General features: G+C 30.1%; 1 protein-coding gene across 1 annotated transcript in view; it reads right to left on the bottom strand.

Moving 5' to 3' along the window:
- The window catches only part of LOC148313114 (dipeptidase 1-like), a 75,260-nt gene that overhangs the window by 33,239 nt on the left and 16,931 nt on the right, over positions 1 to 25,090 (bottom strand). Inside the window, exons 5-7 of the mRNA XM_088267772.1 lie at positions 9,478 to 9,634; positions 8,770 to 8,824; positions 90 to 266 (exon numbers count right to left, since the gene is read on the bottom strand). Coding sequence (XP_088123898.1) covers positions 90 to 266; positions 8,770 to 8,824; positions 9,478 to 9,634 — 389 coding nt within the window. The remainder of the gene's footprint in view (positions 1 to 89; positions 267 to 8,769; positions 8,825 to 9,477; positions 9,635 to 25,090) is intronic.

Here is a 25,090-nt window from a genome sequence, read left to right as displayed (position 1 = left end):
AAAGCAATAAAGTCTATATATAAACGCCTTTCTATATTGAATAAAAACGCATTTTACAAAGTACAAAACAATCCTGTACGTCAACTTACCACAGATTGAATAATATCATCAGGAACGTTCCTTGCCGAGGGACAGATGGAGTATACTGAGGAGTGACTGAACATGACAGGTGCCTTGGATAACCTGATAACAGCCCTACTAGTATTCGAACTCACGTGACTCAAGTCAATAATCATTCCAAGACGATTCATCTCACGTACAACTTGCTGTAAAAAGAAATTAACTCTCATATTGATACAATTATTATTTCTGACCTTTTGCAAAAGGTGCAAATAAATCGACAAAATAAAACATTTGAGAGGTCTAATTGCAAACTAAGCAGTTATACCCTTTAAAGAGAAATATAAAATTTCACAAAATGTTGTGAATTACTCATTGTGTTCAAGCCCAGATTTGCATTAAAATGTCCATTTGTGAAACGTTTTATAACTATATATAAGTATTTATAGTTCCCTGGAATGCAAGAAAGGGTAAAGAAAATAAAAATGAATACTGCGATGCTTGAGTTATTATTTCTTTTCTTGGTTTTTATCCATCAAAAGTAATAATTTTCTATTTTAAATTATACCTTAATAATATATGGGTAAATAGTTTAACAGATTAACATTTAAACAAACCTTATATTTTTTTCACTTCATAAAGGTTTCTGCTAATAAAAACAAACGACTGTCAACCACAGATATCACAAAAAATAGGATATCAAAGGATTTTCCATTGAAGAATAATATAACTTTTTCTTAACTTTTCTTAACATAAGAAATTTGAGAAGTGTGGTTATATTACATGGGTAAAATGGTGACTGTGAAAAAATGACCACTTGAACTTCGTAAGCCCCGTAAATGCTCAGATTGACATATTCTTCTTCATCTTTTTTTTGTATTATGAATAAAAATATCTTTATTGAAATGTAGTAATATAATAATAGAAAGTCGGCGAGGTGTGAGCAAAAGACAGATCTCCTGGCTCCGGAATATACGAGATTGGACGGGGTTCAGGACTATCGAGGCGCTGTTTAGAGCTACCCAAGACAAGGACAATTACTTTCAAGTGATTGTTGACGTTAGGGGGACCTGACATAACATGCGCTGAAGAGAAAAATAATATAAACAAAACATAAGTACAGTGAGAAAATATACCTCACATTTTTTGGTAACATTTGTTTTCTACCACTTGAGTTTATTTTATTATAACGACCAGTTTCAGAAGCAAAGCTTACATCTTCAGGTCTAAATATAAAATAAAACATAAATTATTATCTGTTCTACAAATAAAAAGTGGGGTAAGTTAAAGGGGGGGGGGGGTTAGTCAAGGGGTGGAGTTTGAAAATTATGGAAAAATGGAAAAGATGGATGAAGAATTTTGAAACATTATATAATTTATTACATTATTATGTTAAGACATTTTTGAGTCATCAAGAGACTTACATTTTTGGTAAACCAAAAAGTTAATGCAATTTAAATTTTAAATATTTACATAATTTAAGCTTCATCCCTTGTGAAAATAACCTGGAAAGTTTATTATTTGTTAACAGTATTAAATTTGTGATATATGTATACATAAATAAAAATAATATATTGTATGATTTATTTTCTTCAACGATAGGAGGATTTCTTTGCTATTACAGTTCAATCCTTTGCAAGGGTTTTGAAAGCTTTGTATACAACTATAGAAATCGCCAAATCGAAGAAAGCTTGTATAATATATGCTACATGGATTGTGTTTGATAATATGTTTTACTTCAAGGGTGTTTCCTCCCCAGCGATCTATCTTAGTACTTCAGTAACCCCGGTTTCGGAAATCCGGCCGCGTAGGTATCCTAACATATCGGTGAATGAGACGTACTTGCACAGATTTGTTGCCTCCAAGTTAGATTTTGGATGTTTTAGAAAGCTTTTTTACAACATTGTAAAATACACCTAAAAATTAAATTAGGGGTTCTCTATGCTTTATAGCTTTATGGATTATTTTATGAGCTTTATGAATCACATAGTAATAACTGCAATGTTATTTAGATAATTTTCTTAATAGTTTAAGTAAGAAAGATTGAATTAATTTTAGTGCTTATGTACATACTTATTGTAAGTACTTATCGTTTTTATTCACTTGAAGCCTCGAATTCTATGAATGATTTCTTAATTTAATGATTTTTTTCCGAATTTCTTCCTTTCTATTTTGTTCACACCACCAGTAACAAAAATTGTTTTCAATTTTAATTTCAACCGGTGATTACCCTTTTTTTTAATCTATTTTGACATATATTTCAGAACAAAGAGACGCAGTTCATTGACTTTTAATGGATATAACATTTTCCACACATAATAATAATAATCCTTTAAAATAGTATATAAAGGGTGGAGGATCAATATTTTAGTGCACAGATAAAATTAAAATTTAAACTTATATACGTGGCGCTCTTTGTCCTTTTCAGTACTGTACTGAGTATCATTTAATTGGTTTTGTGATGTGTTTTCTTTGTGTTTATACTCGATACTGTTAAGAAGCGAAACATCCTGCTTCACTCAATTTAATGGCGTCGCTTTGCTCTTCTCGCCCTGATGATATTTTAATTTTTTGCAACTAAATAATTGTTCTTCATTTGCACGTTTCCGTCTTGATTATGTATATATATATATATATATATATATATATATATATATATATATATATATATATATATATATATATATATATATACATAAACATGTTTGTTCGCCTCCGTGGTGTAATGGTCAGCGTGTTTAGCTGCCGTGCTGGAGGTCCCGGGTTCGATTCCCAGGGGGGGTGAAAGTAAATATTAGTGATTTTACATTGTAATATTTATTTAATATTACCCTGGACTGGTTCCTGATGCGCAAGAGTGATCACCTTGCCTTCATGTAAGTAATGATCAAGATAACGCTGCGTCAATTCAATGCAGTGCCCTCTGCACCATTGGGTGTGGATAAGGGTTATAAGTAAGTAAGTAATATATATATATTTATATATATATATATATATATATATATATATATATATATATATATATATATATATATATATATATATATATATATAAATATATATATATATATATATATATATATATATATATATATATATATATATATATATATATATATATATATATATATATATATATATAGTATACGTATTCTTTTATAAATTGATACGAAATATTTTTTGAAACATCGTTATAAAATATTAAATATAAATATTATCAGTAATTCCCAGAGAGGTTTTGCAAGTACAAGAAATGAGATTCCGAATATATTTTTAATATACCGTGAGGTAGAACGAGAACATTTTTTTATTCCATGAACGATGTTTCAAGATACTTCAAGGGTTTCAAATAAGCTGGAAGCCGAGCAAAAGTAAACAAAACAAGCAAAATATTAAAATAAAATCTAAAATATATATTTTTTTCAACCGCTCTACAATATCAAATGAACCAGTGAATAAGATTTTTTCTTAAATGCTTACTATACGCTAAATCACAACTTAATTTTCATTCAAACCAGAGGTTACATTTAACGTAATTGATTTTTTTCTTAAGACTTCGTATTCGTATTGAAAACTTAAGTTTTTCTTCGAAATAAATACATATATGGTTTAAAAAAATGGTTTTGTAAGGTAATGACTTTTTCTAAAAAAAATCTCATTCCAATATATGTTATTCAAAAAATTGTACGCGGGTACATATCTTGCCCCCAGCGTGGCCAATCGCGTTCTGAATTCGTACGTTTTAGATCTCAGCCTTAAGAACAATCTTAAAACAATCTTATGACGAATCATATAATTATAAAATACTGCAAATTTCAGTTACCGTTTTGTGTCTCATCCCATGCACTGTTCATATTACTAGAAATATTATTATGTTTATCACTCATTAATGAAACGCAGAGAAGATTTTCATACGTAATCCAAAAGAGAAAACTGTATCATCCTTTGTCACAAATTATTTGACATTTAATTTTGAGATCTCATAAGAGAAAAATATTGGTATCGTCCTTTGTCACAAATTATTTGATATTCAATTTTGTATGTATATCACTCATAAGAGAAAAATATTGGCATCGTCTTTTCTCACAAAATATTTGATATTTAATTTTGTATGTATATCACTTATAAGAGAAAAATATTGGTATCGTCCGTTCTCATAAAATATTTAATATTTAATTTTGTATGTATATCACTCAGAAGAGAAAAATATTGGCATCGTCCTTTCATACAAAATATTTGATATTTAACTTAGTACGTATATCACTTAGAAGAGAAAAATATTGACACCGTCCTTTCTCACAAAATATTTCATATTTCTCGCCCGAATAAAATTATTCAGAAACTTATTAAAAGTACCTGGAGATTCGAGTGCTAAGAATCCAGATATTCATTACACATTATTAAATTTTCCAACCCTTTTCAAGTACTTGAGGGGAAAATTCCGTTACTAACGACAGCAGCCGTATCATTCATTTCATTTTGTGGAATAATTAAACGAGTGGCTTCGTTTCAGTAATGCCCACCTTCCAAATTAATTTACAGTTTATATAAAAACCGAATAAAGCTTATTTCCCTTCTATACTCACTATGGACATTGTCATCATTTTTTAATGTTTCCCCAAACATGTGTTAGCGATTTTGACCCGTTTCCCGATGTTAGATCGATCTGAAAATTCTAAACCGCATTCTTGTCTATACAAACACGCTTTCAGCGTTAGAGATTCTATAATAAACACATAAATATACACACATATACATTTATATACATTGAAAACGTTAATAAATTATATATATATATATATATATATATATATATATATATATATATATATATATATATATATATATATATATATATATATATATATATATATATATATATATATATATATATATATATATATATTATATATAAATATTTATGTCTATAATTTTCAACATTTTCAATGTATCCAAATCTGGATTGTCTCCACTTGCCGGAGTTATATCATATTATTTTTTAGAATCTCAACTTAGATGAAGAAGAATACGGAAGTCTGGGCATTCATCGATGTTGAGATGTCAAAAAATAATATGAAATAACTCATATAATTGGAGATAATCCAGATTTATGATTAAGTATTTGGACACATTAAAAATGTTGATATTATAACCTTTAATTTGTAACTGATAATGAAATACGCGACACACTTTTGCTTTTGGCAATAACGCTAGTACCCTCATCCAATAAAAGGTATCCTCTGGCGTAATACCATTTCTGTACATGACCGTTGTTATTAGGTTTAAGAGCTAATTGGTCAAATAAATAACAAGTATGGTTCGTAACCTCATATTACTCGTACAAAACTTCAATCCGGTTAAACACACCGGAATTTCAGCATGAACCCCAAATAAAAATGTAATCCATGTATATATATATATATATATATATATATATGTACATTTTTTTATTTTTTATTTTATTTTATTGGAAGGAAGAACAACAGTTACAATATATGATACATACAGAATACAAAAAATTAAATCATGTGTACCAATTATAGTTCTTCACAACTATACATAAGAGGTCTATATAAAGGAAGAGACATGAGACAAGGATGGGATAAAGAGAAAAGGAAATGGCAGTGATAGGAAAAGAAGAAAAGGAAAGGACAGGGAATAGAATTACTTTTTTAGGTTTATAAGATTTCGAACAATTTAGCTTTAAATTTTGAAAGATTGCAGTAGAACATATGCATATGCATATATATATATATATATATATATATATATATATATATATATATATATATATATATATATATATATATATATATATATATATAAATATATATATATATATATATATATATATATATATATATATATATATGTATATATATATATATATATATATATATATATATATATATATATATATATATATATATATATATATATATATATATATATATATATATATATATATATATATATATATATATATATATATATATATATATATATATATATATATATATATATATATATATATATATATATATATATATATATATATATATATATATATATATATATATATATATATATATATATATATATATATATATATATATATATATATATATATATATATATATATATATATATATATATATATATATATATATATATATATATATATATATATATATATATATATATATATATATATATATATATATATATATATATATATATATATATATATATATATATATAAACGTAAAGTTCAGATGTACACGTGTACTCGTATGGTATGTATAAAACTCAAATTTATCCGATTCCGATTCGGACTCTTCAATCCTTTTATACACTTTTTTTATAAAAGCTCTTAATGGATTACATCCTTTGAGCCATCGCTTTAAAGCTAACATTGCTTTGAAAAGAAAATACGCTCTTGCTTCAAAATAAAGATTTTCTACAAACCCTTTTTAAACCTATAAATATTATTACAACCTCTCAAATAAGCCTAGTTTTACGACCAATCTTGTATATTTTATACTATAAGCACGAATATACAATGGTATACCTACATACATAATAGAGTACTGTATTTGAATGTAATATAAATTTCATTTTGTCTTCCTTTTCAGTATAGTGGTTAACAAGTTTGTATATCGGGGATAAGGGAAGATTACCAAGGGGGGTTAGAACTCATTTATGGGATGGTCCGATGCCTTCCAGGAAATCCGCTTGCACAGCGTTTATGTAAACTATGCGCCTTTGAGTTAACTTTGACTATGATGTTCCCTGCGTTAATCTAACCACGATGTTGCGTAAAAACACTAAAAATTAAAAATATATACATACATATAAATGGTTTCTACTTGTAATATTTATTGAATTACCATAAGCTTAGAAGTTTTGTGTAATAATCATGTAAATACCTACAAGATCTGATCTGGTTTTCTATGCGCCATCGGTGTAGAAAGAGGCAGAAGAAGGTATTAGGGAAATAAAAAAAAATATAATCACAATTTTAAACAAAGTTTGATAATACGAGTAATTATCTCAAGGAAGTTAATTGTAAAATAAAAACATTTGTTTTTTTACCACTTGAGTTTATTTTATGACGACCAGTTTCGGAAGCTATACTTCCATAGTAAATAATTAACTGTTATGTCAATAAGGACAGGGGTAAGTTAGGGGGAGGAGGGTAAGTCAAGGGGGCGGAGTTTGAAAATAAAGTAAAAATGGAAAGCAAAGGCGAAAAGGTTTGACACAATTATTTATTTATTGAATTATTATTATTATTTTTTTTGGTTTTCTTAATTTTGCGAAAAATTTATAATTAATACTGTGTAAACTTTATAAAAGGAAACAACTTTGTTATAACCACTTTTATTGGTACCTACATTTTTTTCAACCGGTTTCAACAAGAACCTTGTCATCATCAAGGTTTATGTACTAATTCTAAAATATTGAAATACTCATAGTTAGGTTATAGATAATTAATATTCGGTATTACGTATTCGCTGCGCAATGCTCAATAAAATCAACATTTATGGGGTTTTTAACCGTTTTTTAAATCACATTTTCATATGGTGTACGGAGTGCGTGGAAGTTTTTGGTATCGTAAGAGAAGTGTAATTATCTGTAACCTAACTATGAGTATTTCAATGTTTGAGAATTAGTATATAAACCCTGATGATGACCAAGAAATATTGTATAAAATTCAAAATGTGTATAAGGGTATCTACACGTACTAGATTACAAGATTATTAGGATGGTGGTAATTGTTGGTAACCACACGAATATTACATATGCCAATGACACTGTTTGAATGCCACACTATGACCCAACTTACCACAGAGTCAGTTAACTATAAAATAACCGTGTCGCCTGCATTCAAAATCCGCCAAATCCATGTAAGTCGATTTTACAAAAAATGCAAAATTCTCCAGGTAACATTTGGATTTCAAAGATGTGTCTATCATTAGATAAAATATTATGAAATAGAGAATTTTCCCATTTTTCTGTTTTTTTGCAGTATTTGAAAAGAAAAACACGACACAAACCGATAATGACGTCACCTTAATTTTTTACTTATCCCCGCTCTCTGATTGGCCGATATGGGTCAGATGGCAAGTTTCATGAATATAGCGGAATTTGAAATACAACGCTGTTTTTAAGTATTTTTTAGCAAAATTGACTATGTAATAAATTCAGAGATGGCCGTGAATTTACTTTAGATGTATGAGTAAAATTTTCAACAATATATCCTCACTTGCCGACATCTTTTCATGTTGTTTTTCTTTACTTTTTATCGTGATTTTTTATACTTTCCTTAGACGAGTCTTAAGTATTAACAATCCTGTCAGTTTAATTTAATTTAAAGTAAGCCTCTTATCAGCTTTGAAACAATTCCTATAATTCCACATTTAGCCCATAAATTTAAGCTCCTATATTAATTAATTATAAAAAAAATTAAATAATCAGATTATCGGATTAGATAAAATAATGTTTGATTTTAATTATTTTTCTGCTTTAGGTACCGTTCATACGTTTGAAAGAAGTAAAAATAGAAAAATGGGTGAAAAAATTAAATTCCTTAAAATTAAATGTTTAGGTTTAAGGTTAAGGTTAAAGCTTAGTGTTAAAGAGGTCCATTTATAATTAGATACAAATACTCTTCACAAAATAATGTTAAAAACTTTTAAAACTTACCTCGCCAAAATTATTAAGTCCACCCAAATTTTCCACGTCAGTTGCTGAATCCGCCCTAGAAACATTACTCAAAATATTAACGACGAAATGAAAATTTAATGATATTTACGTACCTTCTTCTAACCCTTATCTGCACCACAATGGTGCATAAGGCACTGCATCATATAAACGCAGTGTTATCTTAATCGTAAACACATGAAGGAAAGGTGAAAAGCCTTTCGCTTCAGGTACCAGGCAGGGTAATATTGAACAAATATTAGAATAGAAAATCACTTTTATTTATTTGACCCACCTATATATATATATATATATATATATATATATATATATATATATATATATATATATATATATATATATATATATATATATATATATATATATATATATAAAATGATTAAAGAAAACACTTGTTTTTTACCACTTGAGTTTTATTAAAGACTACATGTTTCAGAAGTTAAACTTCCATCATTCAGGCCTGTATAATAATGTTATTATACAGGCCTGAAAGTTGGAAGTTGGTTGGTAAAAAACAAGTGTTTTCTTTAATCATTGTAACATAAGTTAATGCCGAAACAATAAATAATATATATATATATATATATATATATATATATATATATATATATATATATATATATATATATATATATATATATATATATATATATATATATATATAATATAAGGGAACCAGTTTTTACTCACCACAGTGTATTACAGTTGTGCGTGAGGGATAAATACCTCACTCCAACTTCGTAAAACATTCTCAAAATCCCGAGGGAGTTTCCTATACTATGTCCGCCTTCTATGCCGATTAACGATGCAATTTTTCTGGGGCTTTCTTCGTGGATTTTTAGAATATCTGAAATTCAAAGATCATAAATTATTAAACATCATTTTGAGTGCCTCCAAATACTTGTTCACAAATCTGGATTATATCCACCATGTGTATTTTTTATATAATAAATAATAAAAAATAAAATTAAAATAAACAGCTGTGAAACGTGGCGCCTTAAAATGCCCAGAGCAGGTGTTTACTTGTTATTTAGATAAGAGTTGCAATTATTTTTATGTACAAAGTTTAAAGTTCGATTAGGGGAATTTTGTCTCACCGCATGGCTTGATATGTATTTATATTCACATTAATTGCTGACCTAATTATTCGTCATTTTTTTGCACATGTTTTTAATTTATTAATAAACGTTTATATTATAAAATGTTTATGTTAAAATAGATACGTTGGTTATAATGTGATATTTATTTAAATAATAATAATAATTTGAATAAATCTATCAAAATTAATGTATCCATTTCAATAATCCTTTTTTGTTATGAAAAAAAATATTTTTAACATCTGCTGAGATTTATTGAAAGCATCGCTACCTGACGAAATAGGCGATTGAATATTGGGCAGGTCCTACGGACATTTTTTACTTCTTCTTCTTCTTCTTCTTTTAGGACTAGGTCCTGTCATTCTCGGGTCGCTCCTGGGAGGTGGAAGACCAGCTATCCTTCCATCGTTTAGGTGGTCTTCCTGGGGGTCTGATCCCGCCTATGCTGCTGTCCGCTGCCACCCTCACCACTCGATCTGAACTCGCTCTTCTCACATGATCTCTCCAGAAACGTCTTCTTCCCCATCGCACAACATCTTCAACATCGCAGATTTTTCTTATATCTGAGTTTCTTACTCTGTCGCGAAGTGTTAGGCCTGCAATGGGTCGTAGAGCCTTCATTTCGGATGTCCTAAGAAGGCTTTTTGTTCTCGCGGTGTCGGCTCTTGTTTCCGTGCCGTATGTCAGGATCGGTCTTACGCAGGTTTTATAGATCCTCACCTTACTCTCTTTCAGCATGTATTTGCTTCTCCATACAATTTTTTTTAAGCATCCAGCTACAGCAGAGGCCTTATTTGCTTGCTCTCTTCCTACATATTTTACCCACTGATTTAATATTAGTTTCCGAAAATAAGTTTTAAATTACTATTTCTGGAAGATTGCAAACTTCCATATGTTGTTCCATGGAAACAGAAGCGCTGCATCTGTAATGCAAACTTTTCCCGTCGCGCTCTGAATTTTATTTGCCGTAAATTTCACCCCTGAATAAAATATTAAAGCTTTCAAACTGCTAGAAATATCTGCGGTTATACAAACAGCGCTACGTTTGCAAAAAAAATTAAAAGCTCTCGTGGAACTATTTCATAATTTAAGGGCGCTCTAGTACCTTCATATCTCGTTTCGGTCTGAAAATCCGCGGTTCTTATTTTTACTTCGTTTTGTTTTCCAACCCTAGTTTGTAGCGGGCTTAAATATATTTCTATTGCGGAGATAAATTAACGCACTTAAGAAACGTTTTATCTCCACGTTGCGGTGTGATTATGTAGTTTAGTGGAAATTTACAGTCGAGTATTTAAGAACGGTTTACATACTTGTTACGTACTTAGGGATTGTCTTATTTAAGCAGTGAAATAAGTCAAAAATGTTCAAACCCGAAAGCACCATACCTACTCCTAATAATTATCTTCTTCTTCTTATTATTATTATTATAGGCCGTGTGGCCTGTTTTTAAGAGGGATTAGCCTCCTGAGACGTCGATTCCCAGCTATCGACCCATCTCTTTTTTTTCTTTATGTCGGTTGTTTCTTGGATTTAAAGATTAATATTTTGAGTCTATAAAATATCTTCTCCTATTATTTTTCACTTCTTTTTCTGCATGGTGTGAGCCTTGTTTTTAAGAGGGATTAGCTTCCTGCGACTTCGATTCTCAGCTATCGACACATCTCTTTGGTGGTCTGCCCGGGAGTCGTCTACCATGGGATTGGCTATACAGTGCGATGTGGGGGAGTCTGGATGGTTCCATTCTCCTCACATGCGCATACCATTGTCTCCTTCGTTGCCTTCCCCACCAAACGACATCTTCGATCTCGCATATTTCCCTGATCCTGGCATTTCTGATTCTATCTCGAATAATTACGCGTTATTTATTTTATTCAAATCAATATTTATTGAAAGAGTGATGCCTTAATTCGTTCCAGGAGCAAGTTCGTTATGTGAAACGCGTTTTGTCATAACAAAACTTATAAAAAAAACTTTCGTTCTGTAGCATAATACATAAAATATACTGTGATATTAGCCTCAGCTGAGTTTATTCTTGAACCTCTCCCCATTCGACCAAGATGTCCTTGATGGCTGCAGATGAGATCGGTTGATTTTATAACTCCTTGTCATTGTCAGACGAAGCTTTCCTTTGAGCTTAATCATGTTACCGGACTAAAAGTGCTTGAAGCTCTTCAGTTGTCACCTCTTTGCTACGATACAGTCCGATGTGTGAAGAGATGTTCGTTGTATGAGTCGCGTAATGGAAGAACAGAAAAGTTCCTTGTACGCATCGTTCGTTATGCGAGGCATTCTTTATGCGAACGATTACTATATTTAATCTGTTTGGCACATGAAAAAATATTAAATAAAACAAAAACACTATTTTTTGTGGTTTTCTTTGCGAATTAATTTAAATAAATAAAAATAAATATATACATATTTTTTAAATCTCTTAAACTTATTCACCGATTGCTTTGAATTTTCGACACAACACTTAAATCAAATACTTAAATTTTATTTTTAAAATGACATGTTAACTCATGCTTTTTTAAACAGCTTTCTAGACCTCAATAGCAGTGCCATTTTTACGTTACAGCAACACACGCAATACTTAAAATTGCTCAAGGCAAGCTTTTCTTTTGACAGCTGCCGTCACATTCGATTGGATTGTAGTTTTGTAGATTTTTTTTTTAATTTGGAAGGAGTTTGGCATTTAGGACAAGGAAAAGAATTAAAATAGAGGATCGTATAGGACAGAGGCAGGACATATTGCAAGACAGGACCCTACAAGATGGACCCAAAGAATTTTACGATGAAGACTTTGGGAGAACAAAAGAGGCGTTGGAAGACCTCATAAGAGATGGTCCGACGCATAGTCGCTGGAGGGGTAAAAACTGGCTGCAAGCAGCAACCAAACGAGGGAAAAGGAAAGAAGGGGAAGAGATCTATATCAAGCAGTGAATGACGGAGGGCTCATAAAGAAGACGAAGAAGAAGAAGTAGATTTTCAATATTTTTATTGCTTCTTTTCCACTTACCGGAATGGTGCAGCTAGTTTTAAATAATAATTTAATTCACAGCTTGTCATGTTTGCCTCTTGAGCACAAATGAATTAAATTAAAGCGAGTTTTTTTTTCAACTTCCAGTACTAAATTAAATTACGAAATCGAAAGCTTTAAAAAAATGTGAATGCAAAACTGTTTGTATATTTATTTTTAAAAAACCTTTCATTTTGTATTCAAATTTTGTACTGGGAGTTGAAAAAAGAGCTCGAAATAATTGAATTTATCTCTGCTCAAGAGGCAAACACACACACACACACACACACACACACACACACACACACTTATACGTTGTTGACTTGTGTATTTATGTAATTTCTACTGTCGGCGCTCACGGATATAACGATTTCATCGTCTGGATGTTGGTTAAAATAATTTGATTTCATCCCACTCGTATTCCATCACGCTTCCGGATAAACGCATTACATAAAATCTCATCGGAATATTTTTTACAACTTGTTACTAACGATACGTAAAATATTTAACCGCGAGTTTATGGTTACATAAAGGGTTACCCAAGGGTCGCACCAGTATTTAATTAATATTTACATATTCAATATCCAATATTGACGAGATTTGATTTGAGGTTTAACGTGCTGGAGGGAGGTACCGGGTTCCTGATTCCCGGGTCCCGGGTTCCCGATTCCTAGGGGGGTTGAATATAAATATTGGTGGGTGATTTAACACTATAATATGTTTTAACTATTACCCTGGACTGGTCCCTGAAGCGCAGGAGTGATCACCTTGACTTGATGTAAGCATCGATCAATATAGCACTGCGTCAATACGAAGTAGTGCCCTATGCACCATCGGATGCGGATAGGGGTAAGAAGAAGAATATATACATACATATATATATATATATATATATATATAAATATATATTTATATATATTTATATATATATATATATATATATATATATATATATATATATATATATATATATATATATATATATATATATATATATATATATATATATATATATATATATATATATATATATATATATATATATATATATATATATATATACATTTATATATATGTACATATTTATAAATATGTGTGTATGTGTGTGTATCAGTGAGATCCGCACCCCTTAAGTTATTCATATGAATATTAAATCAACTGGTATAAAGGTCTCGGGCTCCACATTTATCTTATTTTTTTCCAGTGGCCACATTTATAAGCAGATCGAACGGAGCGGCAGTTTTTATGGCCATTTTCCTTTGAGTTTGGCTATAAAAACCCCACAAACCAGCGCATGAATCATTCAGCATACAGAAGGCCCCGCGTGGTCCCGCACAATCCAGAATACCTCGGGCTAAGGGCACAAAGGAAGATATAACCGCGAAATATAAAAATCAAAATGTGAATAGGCCTCGAATGTTCTCTCACGATTCGCAAGCTTGAACGCGGCTGAATATTTAAAGCGGAGAGTTCACAATTTACTTCTACAAAAAATGTGTCGACTCGCTATCGGCGTCGGTGGAACAGGAAGCCATTTAAATATACGGGAGACAGTTCCATACAAAGTACGAAGCGAAAGGGTTCCTTTTTGCCGTGTTACATATACACCCTTCATACCCCAAGATACAATTTATACACCATTCCCAATAACATGCGTATTTTTGTGTTTCATTCGTAATGTATGATAATCTTGCATTATGTTACATCTTTCTCCCTTTCAAATTCCACGATTGACTTATTTTCATTAATTGCCAAATAATTTTCCATATATATATATATATAAACATCATATTTTTTTTTAGCAAAACCAACATCTGCAAATACAAAACCGTAAACAAATCAATTGACACAAAGCCAATTACAGGTCTTCACAAATACATACACGATATATAAAAACATTCATTCGCAAACAAACACACTCACATACACATACACATGCATCCACACACACACATTCACATTCATATGCACAATTAACTATTATTCGGAGAACAAGCGTCGCACAGGAGTGTACTTCAAACTGATACCTGCTTAGTTATAGTGCTACAAGTTTTTTGTGTATAAAATATTTTTAACGAAGTTTTGTGAATCAAATTTTGTTTTAGTTTATTCTTTATATAGTTAAGCATTAAATTTTTTTTCTAAAATAAGAGTTCTTTAAAAAAATTATGATATAAAACTTTACTGTAACAATATTTTTTTCATTTTTTTGTTTTTTCTATTTAAAATTTTGGTTTTAGAATTTAAGTTCAAGCAATCAAATATGGAGGCAGGGGAAAAATCCCCAGATTCAACTGGTTGCGTATTATCTGAAAAAACGTCGCACACTAAAGTGGTTATATAAGTATTATTGCGTATATGTTAAAAGTCTTCGAGATTGCATTAAAATTGGAAAAAGTTCGCCATAAATATGAATTCTGTCTAAAATTAGAAAAAAAACAAGAGGAGTGTGAAGATGATTTTCTTTGAAGGAATTATTCCTTAAAAATATTAATACTTTTTATTAAATCAGATGCTATTTCAACCTACGGATGAGATATCAAATTTTTTTGAGATATAAAGGTGTCAACTTGATATGGAATATGTATTATTCTTCCCTAACTAATTAACTAACCATCACGCCGCTTCCCGTAGGGGTAGGCAGAGAGAATAGAACGCCACACCACTCTGTCTTTGCAAACATTCTTCTCCTCTTCCACGTTCATGCATCTCCTCACACATATCCGCCGATTGTTTCTCTTTTCTTCTTTCTTTCTTTTTTAGTGCAATATGGACATTCAATAATAGGCAGAATGGTGGACGTTACTCAAGTGTATAAAGTGATCGCTTAAGCCAGTCGAAGGCCAGTTCGTAAGCCCTGAGATGCTCAGGAAACAATGGATTATTACATTTTATGCAATGAAATGACAATTCTTAACACCCAAAACACGCCAGCTCGCATCTATTGAGCTAAAAATGTTGGGGCTTGTGCGTCCAGATACCTCACCGCCTTTTTACATATAAATATAAACGCGCTTGAAGTAGTATTTTACGAAAATGGCGCTATATAAATCATTCAAGAATATTATTATTACATGTTTCATATCAAGTTGAGACACCTTTAAAATTATTCCTTCTTTTCAACCCATACTCAAAAAATTGTCGAAAAAGTGTTCGACTGAATCTATTGTATATGTCTGTTAATGGGGTGATTTGTCGAAGTGCTTCTGCCACGTTTCTTTACCAGAAATAAATGGGAGCCCATTTTGCGGGCGAGCCGCAAAAAATGACTACTACTATATCTCAATGAACACAGTTTCTAGTCTCTCTAGGAAGCTGTTTTTAGCTTCTTTGGCGTATAAAACCCATGCTTTGTTAGTTCTAACTATACGAGTAAGTATGTAATTAATTTGACTCTGACGTGTTTGAGATTTGTAAAAGATGAACTCGTTTCTTTTAAGTGAATAACTTGGTTTATGCACACACACACACACACACACAGACACACGCGCGCGCTTCTACAAGAAATCGATGCTCTTCAGTTTAATTGTAGAACTAAATCAAAGTGTCCCCCAAATGACGATTTTTCGGCTCAAAATTCGACATTTTTCCACACAAAATAATATTTTGTACTGATGAAAATTCAGTTGTTGAAATATTATATGACCAACCTTATAGTAATGTCGTTTTACATCTGACCTTTTTTAACCAAAACTTATTAGAAGCGCCAATTTCGAATATATATATAAATGTATAAAGAGCATCATAATTAAACGACTTTTCAAATATTTAAATTTCCTTTGACCATATGATGAGGTAAATGGCGCGTATTTGATCGTGTGGTTATCATGTTTTGCGTTATTGGTGAGATTGGTTATTATATAAGTACATAATTACCAATCTCACCAATAACGCATATATTATATATATATATATATATATATATATATATATATATATATATATATATATATATATATATATATATATATAGGTCTGTACATACATAATTACCGACCTCACCAATAACGCTATACAAGGAAATCGATATATTTTTAAGTCGTTTAATTAGTATGCTCCATATAAAAAATATCATCTGTGTAGTAAGAAAAGAAATGGATAGAATCATTTCGGATTCATAATTATGGGAAAAATAAAACCAAATTTCGTGTAATGAAATTTCAACACAGGAAATCCCATAAATGGTAGTCGTGTTCTTTAATTGACTTTGTGATTTATTGTATAATTGTAAATTTAATTAGTAAAGTCCGATTGCCGTCCCCTAGACAGCGTTACAGACTCAAAGTTTCTTGATTTGAGCCCATTACGCCACAACTTGATTCCAAGTTTTGCATACGGACGCTTAGGCCCCGAAAAAGAATGAAATTTTAATAAACGAGTATGTGAATAGTTAAATACCATAAATATTTTTCTGTAAAAATATATAGGCTATAAAGGGATTTTTCATCAAATAAAGGTTTTGTATTATATTTTTATTACATGACATTTTATACTTTTTATATTTATTGGCTTCTATAATTTGTTTTTTTTTTAATGACATTAAACGATGAATTAAATGTCCGCCTCCGTGGTGTAATGGTCAGCGTGTTTAGCTACCGTGCTGGAGGTCCCGGGTTCGATTCCCAGGGGGGGTTGAAAATAAATATCAGTGATTTAACACTGTAATATATATTTAATATTACCCTGGACTGGTTCCTGAAGCACAAAAGTGATTACCTTGCCTTCATGTAAGTAATGATCAAGATAACACTACGTCAATTTGATGCAGTGCCCTATGCACCATTAGGTGCGGATAAGGGTTAAAAAAAATAAAAATGAAAACGATGAATTAAAATCATTATTGTACATATGTATCACATGTAAAATAATTATTCAATCAGAGAGAGAGGTTTATTAAAAAAAAAAAAATTCTTTATGTTTTCGTATTCAACCTTTCAAAAGAACTGTTTTCTGAATGTAACTAAAAAAATGACGTTGACGAAATAAACTCGTTTTTTTTTTTCCCCGAAACCCTAATATTATTGTGTGTGGAAAAATTTGATAGATCCCTTTTCTTCCAATAAAGTCGACACGTATTATTTTGTGTTTTTCTAATACTAAATGTGGCTTGTGATTTTCTCGTTTATGGCGATTTCCTACATACTTTCATATGAATATACAGAAATCCACACAGTGAAGACGAACACCTGTCATTCGCGGTTGTGAGGTGATTTTTCTCTTCCCAATTCTTACTTTGCCGTTGCTTTTGTCTTCCTTAATAATGTGAAAAATACGGAATAAGAGAACTGGAAGGATCCTTCCTAAGTGCGCGATTTTTCCCGTTTTATTTCGATTTTTTGTTCCACTCGAAACCCTTCATTAAGGGTGATTTTTTTCCATTAAATTTTCTTTGTGTTTATATTTTATTTGTCTATTTACAGAATTTTGGATGGGAATATAGTCACATTTGGTAAAGGTTATTTTAGTTCCAGTAAGAGTTCATATTGTCCGCCTTCGTAGTGTAATGGTCAGCACGCTTGGCTACCGTTCTGGAGGTCCCGGGTTCGATTCCCAAGGGGGGTAAAATAAATATAAGTGATTTTTTCACTGTAATATTTATTCAATATTACCATGGACTGGTACCTGAAGCGGAGGGCTGATCACCCTTCCTTCATGTGTAAACGATCAAGATAACACTGCGTTTTTATGACACAGTGCCCGATGCACCATTGGGGTGCGGATAAGGGTTTTATTATTATTATTATTAAGAGTTCATATTTTGTTTTGGCAAATGTATTGGAGAATGAGATTTTTAAACATTTTTGTATTTATATTGAATGTTTCCTTTTTTATGTTTGTAATATGCACTTATAAATATATATTTATATATATATGTATATATATATATATATATATATATATATATATATATATATATATATATATATATATATATATATATATATATATATATATATATATATATATATATATATATATATATATATATATATATATATATATATATATATATATATATATATATATATATATATATATATATATATATATATATATATATATATATATATATATATATATATATATATATATATATATATATATATATATATATATATATATATATATATATATATATATATGTATTATATCATCTAATTTAGTCAATTTTTAAATAAATATTTTTCAAAATACGATTTATTCAATTTATTCATCAAATAAAGTTGGTTCAAATTACAAATTACAAATTTAAAATGAAAAAAGTTTGTTTTCCTGAACTAAAATTTAACAAAGAGAAATCATTTTAATATCGTATTACAAAACCAAGTGAATTCTAGTTTCACACCGGTATTTAATGCTTAATTACAAAACGATTTAAGTATATAAATTATGAATAATTTTAATTCACCGGAGGATGTTTATGTAATAAGTTTAAGGTGTTGGTATACTATATTACAAAGATGAAGTAAATATGAAAACTGTTTTACGAGCAAGATACTCAACAATATTTCACGGAGTGAAAAGTTGTTCCCATTATTCCTTTGTACGCTAAGCAGTGAGTTGGAGACGAGGAAATGATATTCCCGTCCTGCGGTATCACTTTATTACTCTCAACATCCTCTGTTATCCTGAATGCTACATGTTATACCCTGTTCTATACATCTTTTGTAAGACGATAAAAGATGTACTGCGCTAACCCTTTGCATGAATTATTAAAGAAACGAGAAAAAAAGCCGGGAAAAAGCGATTGAACATAAAATTTATCTCTTCAGAATGTTTTGTTTAAAAACAGCGAAGCAAACAAGAAAAAATCTGGCGCTTCTCGTGTATGTGATTATAATAAAGGATTGAGACATCACATATAAATAAAAGAGTTTTTGCTCAATATCAAAGCTTCTATCTAGTGATCAAAGCAATGTTTTGAAATTGGATCATAAATATTGAACTTCCAAGAATTTGAGTAGTGTGGTTGTCAATCACGGGTAGAATTTGTGAATGTTACACCAGTGTAAAGTGATGTTTGCCCCGTAAATATCGAGACTTCCACATTTTTCTTCATTTACATTGAGATCAAAAAAATAATAAGAAATAATAAATAAAAAGTAGATTAAAATACGGCTCTGAAAACAATTTCTGTCCCTTAACAAACAATAGTTTTTTCAAACAACTGTTTCTAAAGGAAAAAGGTTTCCATAAAATAACGAATATATAAAAATTCGAGTCGACATTATTAACCATGACTTGAATATGTTAGTATATGCTTGTATCTGTATGTTCAAGAGGACGTATGAATCTCGAACTACATAAAAATAACACACATATGCATATGTGTAGAAAAACGTAAAAAAGGAAATCCCGTCATCCCTACAACCCCAAGCTATAAAGAAAGTAAGTAAATAGCAACTTCATATGGTAAATGAAATCAAGGTTTTATAAAGACGTTTTTACTACATATACATATTTGTACCTTAAAGCTGAAAATCCGGATATTACTTTTTTTTACAAAGTTGAGTTAACCACCAAAATGTTTTCATATATTCACATACTATTAATGATAAAACAAAGGAGTCACCTGATTTGCCGTTCCAAAATTGTTTGTTATATAATTTTGAGAGAGAAATGTCCCTACATAAAAGTTGATTTAATAATGGGAAAATTAATTGTTCTCTTTTTTTCTATATATTTATTAAATCACATTATACGTTCGTATATAACTAACCAAAAATATAAATAGTAAATTTTGTTCTTGACATATCGCTCACTCCTTTCAAGAACGTCATAAATAAGAAAACTTGATTTTTCAGGAGAACATTTTTAAAGTTTTAAAATATAATACAATGTATTAGAAATAAATATCAAGCCACTTATTGAACTTTTTACTGTGCAACAGATCTTTTTCGCTAAAACGTATTTGAAAAAATATTAAACCTTTTCTTCAAAATGCAAAAACAATACTTTCTGCCCTGTAGCGGGTAAATATTGTGTTAAAAATATGCCTCTTTTGCTGGGATATAGTACATTTTCTGGGCATTCCAAAAACATGCACAACTGAAAATTGACAAATTTTGATTTATGACGTTCTTGAAAGGAGTGAGCGATATGTGTTAATAATTTGATTTTGTAACACAGAAGTTTTATTTACATGGTTAAGATTGGCTGGTTAAAGTAATCCCTTCATGCACTACGTAACGAGGATGGAACGCCACACTCTTCTGTCCTGACATACCTGACCTCTTTCACATCCATACATCTAGTCATACATGTCCTCCGATTACGCAGACTTTTGACACCGCCAGATTTTAGGTTCTGATTGATCTGCCTATCCAAAATAAAATACGGTTTTTGTCGGATTGAATTCTACATTTATTTATGTATATTTTGATACGTAACGCGTTTCGTCTTCTTAAGACATTATTAAACACCCAGTGTTTGATAATGTCCTAAGAAAACGAAACGCGTCACGTATTAAAATATACATAAATAAATGTAGAGAATATAATCCAACAAAAACCGTGTTTTATTTTGGATATATTACTTAACAATTCAATATGGAATTCTACCAACTGTCTGCAATTACAATAAATTATCAATAAAGATAAAATTGGTGTGTTGAGATGGTTTGGACAGGTGGAACAAATGAGTGAGGAAATCATGGTAAAACAAAGTAGTAAGGCAAACGTAGTGAAGAAGTAGAGGAAGGCACGATCAGGTATGTTAAATACTTGAAAGCGGCCGGGTCAATAGTCGAAAGGTATAAGGAGTTGCATGAATGTGGAAGAGGCGAATAATGTTTTCAAAGAATGAGTGGTATGGCGTTCTATTATCTCTGCATACCCCTGCAGAGAAGCGGCGTGATGGATATTTATTTAGTTAGTTATATTTTCATAAGTTTTATAAAGTTACAATTTTCAGTCTAAATATTTGCGTCTGAATTTTTTTTTAAAAACAAGTTTTTTTTTTAAATTACCTAACGTCCAAGTGACTCTGAAATCTAGCTGCGGCTTATGCAACACCACTTATCATGGCCCTACTTTGGCTTCAACATTTTTAAAACCTATACCTACTCGTGAGTGGATTTACAATTTATGTTTGAGGTTACTAAACATGATTTCTGTGTTCCAGTGTGAAAATTCTTGTCAAAAAAAAATTTCAATCGTAGCAGTCAGTTCAAAGCCTGAAGCTCCCAGTCAGTGACAGCCGCAAACCACAGGCCGGCTTAGTATGTAATATCATTATAAAGAAACAAAAACGTATTTTATGGTATTCATCCTTTGTAGATATTAATATATCCTGGTTGGGATATGAAAAGGCAAATAATATATGTGAATGTTTGCGAGAAATAAATTTATATCAGGCAATTTCCCTGCAGCAGAAATTTATTCCGGAATCTATGAATTTTACTGACAAGGCGAGAGCTTTATTTCCTGTCTATTAAAAGGTTTCTCATTGACTGTGTACCCATATGAACTAACCAGTGTGTGTGTATGGTATGTATAAAATGTGTATATATCTTTTTTATTTTTATCGTCTTTATTTTTTTTCACCAATTATGGATTGCTCCACCTCAAAGTGTGTATATGTATATACATGAATATATATATATATATATATATATATATATATATATATATATATATATATATATATATATATATATATATATATATATATATATATATATATATATATATATATATATATATATATATATATTAATATATAAAGAAGAACATGGAAGTTTTGGGAAATTATGGGGCTTAAGATCGGGTACACGTGTAGTATCCACCATTTTACCTATGATTCAAAATTTGGAAACATCTTGTCGACTCTACACAATTCAACGAAAACTTTTATCTAAAAATATTCGAAGCACTAATAGAAAACTTTCGTTTACGAATATATAAGTACGTTTAATTTTGTTCGGAAAATAAGCAAAGGTATTTTTTGCTTTGTCTTGAAAATTAAAATACTTTTAAGAATTATTAATAAAATACAAGTGCGTATTTTCCAAACTTTTTTTCAATCTTTATTTTTTACATAAAATCTTACGGTTTTTAACAACTCTTTACAGTAAACGTACTATCACTAACATTCGTAATAATTTTATATAAAAATATACAACGTAGGTATCAAAATATTTCGTACACTATTTCATTATTAAAATATTGGGTACTTGTATTTTTTTCTGTTCAAACAAGATATTGTTAAATATATATAATGATAAAAGTATAAAATAAGAACGATTTACAAACAAAAGAGAAATTTCTCATAAACCCTATGCTGTCATTTTTTCAGTCGACTCCTATTCTTTTGGCACAAAATTTGACTTGGGAAATGGTGTTATGAAAGACTTGAATTTGCAACCAAATTTGAAGAATTTTCTACCAAGATAAATTTCGTAAGTATCCCAAATATCGATAAATAAAAATTCAAACGTGCTTTTGTTCAATCTTTATATCTTCTTAAGCAATTTTAAGATTAATTTGATATTTTGACACAACAATAATTAAATTTGAAGTTGCACGTGTTTTCGTATATTTTTGTAATATACCTGTGACAGGTGTATTTACATATGACAAATAAAAACACCTTTTAAATATAAGTTTTTTGCGCCATGGCAGCGCCATCTATTAAACGTAAAAGGAACTTACGTAATAATAACCATTGCTCATAGCGGTGAGCGTGCTTCTTCATTATTTTTGTCACTTAGCATTTTCAATGTTTTTCATTGTATTGTTGTTTCAAAGATTAAAATAAATATTTTTACTATTTTACATCATTTTAAAATAACATAAATTAAAAATTTATATTTGCATATTTTTTACTATTAAATTATGCTGATCTATAGCAACGAGTGGTTGTGTAATACAATTGACTGTATTTGCGATTATATTTTTTCAACTTATAAACGATTTGAGTACAGTAAAATCAGATAATTAAAACCCCGAAATCAAACACTTGTTAAAAAAAGAGTTATTTCGTATTGATCTTGACTTGATTTAGTACATGGCTTTATTAAAGGTTTTATGACAAGGGTCTGTATTGGAATATAAATCACACGTTTAGAGTTGGCTAAAGGAGGTTGCGTTTGAAAGGTAAAGGGTGAGAATGAACCCCATAATTTGTGTGCAATATTTTATCGCCATTCCCAAAATGTCGTTTTGCATGAGAAAATTCTTACGTTTTTCTCTACCAAGTAAAAAACTACCTAATTCATTTTAAATTGTGCTTGGTCCATTGAAAACATCAGGAAAACATACAAAAGCGAGCAAAATAATTTTGTAATGGCCACATAAAATTTTCATTGCATGTCAAAATCGAGAATTTGTTTCGAGAATTACACAAACAAAATTGAGAAAATTTTGCACTGGCTAAATTTTTTATTCACTGAAAAAATCGAGATTGTAGCACTGGCCACATAAAATTTGAATAACACATACAAAATTGAGAAAACTTTGCATTGGCTACTTTAAATTTGAATTATATATACAAAATCGAGAATTAAGAAAGGTGTGCTGAGATGGTTTGGACATGTAGAACGAATGAGTGAGGAAAGAACGGTAAAACAAATTTAAGAGGCGAATAAAATTGGAAAAAGGAGCAGAGGAAGACCGAGAAAAACATGGCACGATCAGGTATGCCAAATACTTGAAAGTGGTCAGGTTAGGAGTCATAACAATCGGCGGGTATGAATGAGGAGATGTATGAACGTGGAAGAGGCGAAGAATGTTTGCAAAGACAGAGTGGTGTGGCGTTCTATTCTCTCTGCCTACCCCTGCGGGGAAACGGCATGATAGTTAGTTAGTTAGTTTTAAATCGAGAATTTTTCGCACCGGCCAGTTTAAATTTGAATTACATATACAACATCAAAAAATTTTCCCACAGGCCACTTTTAATATTAATTTATTTCATAAAAATATTCAAGTGCCTCAACTGAGATGAAAAATCTGTCGTTTTTATAAGCCCTGGAGCATTTCAGGGCTTACGACTTGACATTTGACTGTGTCAAGTTACAACTTAAAAAAAAAACAGATAAGATTTCCTCATCTCTGTTCACATAACAATGAATTGAAGGGATTCTCCAAAATATTACCGCATATGACACACTATTGGTTGAAACTATTGGTTTTGAAACTTTTCAATTATTTTTAAAAATATTTTTACGGTTTTCTAATCAATCATGCAATTT

This window comes from Brachycentrus maculatus, unplaced genomic scaffold, assembly GCF_059751285.1.
Source record: "Brachycentrus maculatus isolate JH-2025_06_01 unplaced genomic scaffold, ASM5975128v1 h1tg000019l, whole genome shotgun sequence".
In the NCBI taxonomy this organism is placed as follows: Eukaryota; Metazoa; Arthropoda; class Insecta; order Trichoptera; family Brachycentridae; genus Brachycentrus; species Brachycentrus maculatus.
The sequence above is the reverse complement of the archived record's forward strand: the minus strand, read 5'-3'. Positions and strand labels throughout refer to the sequence as shown.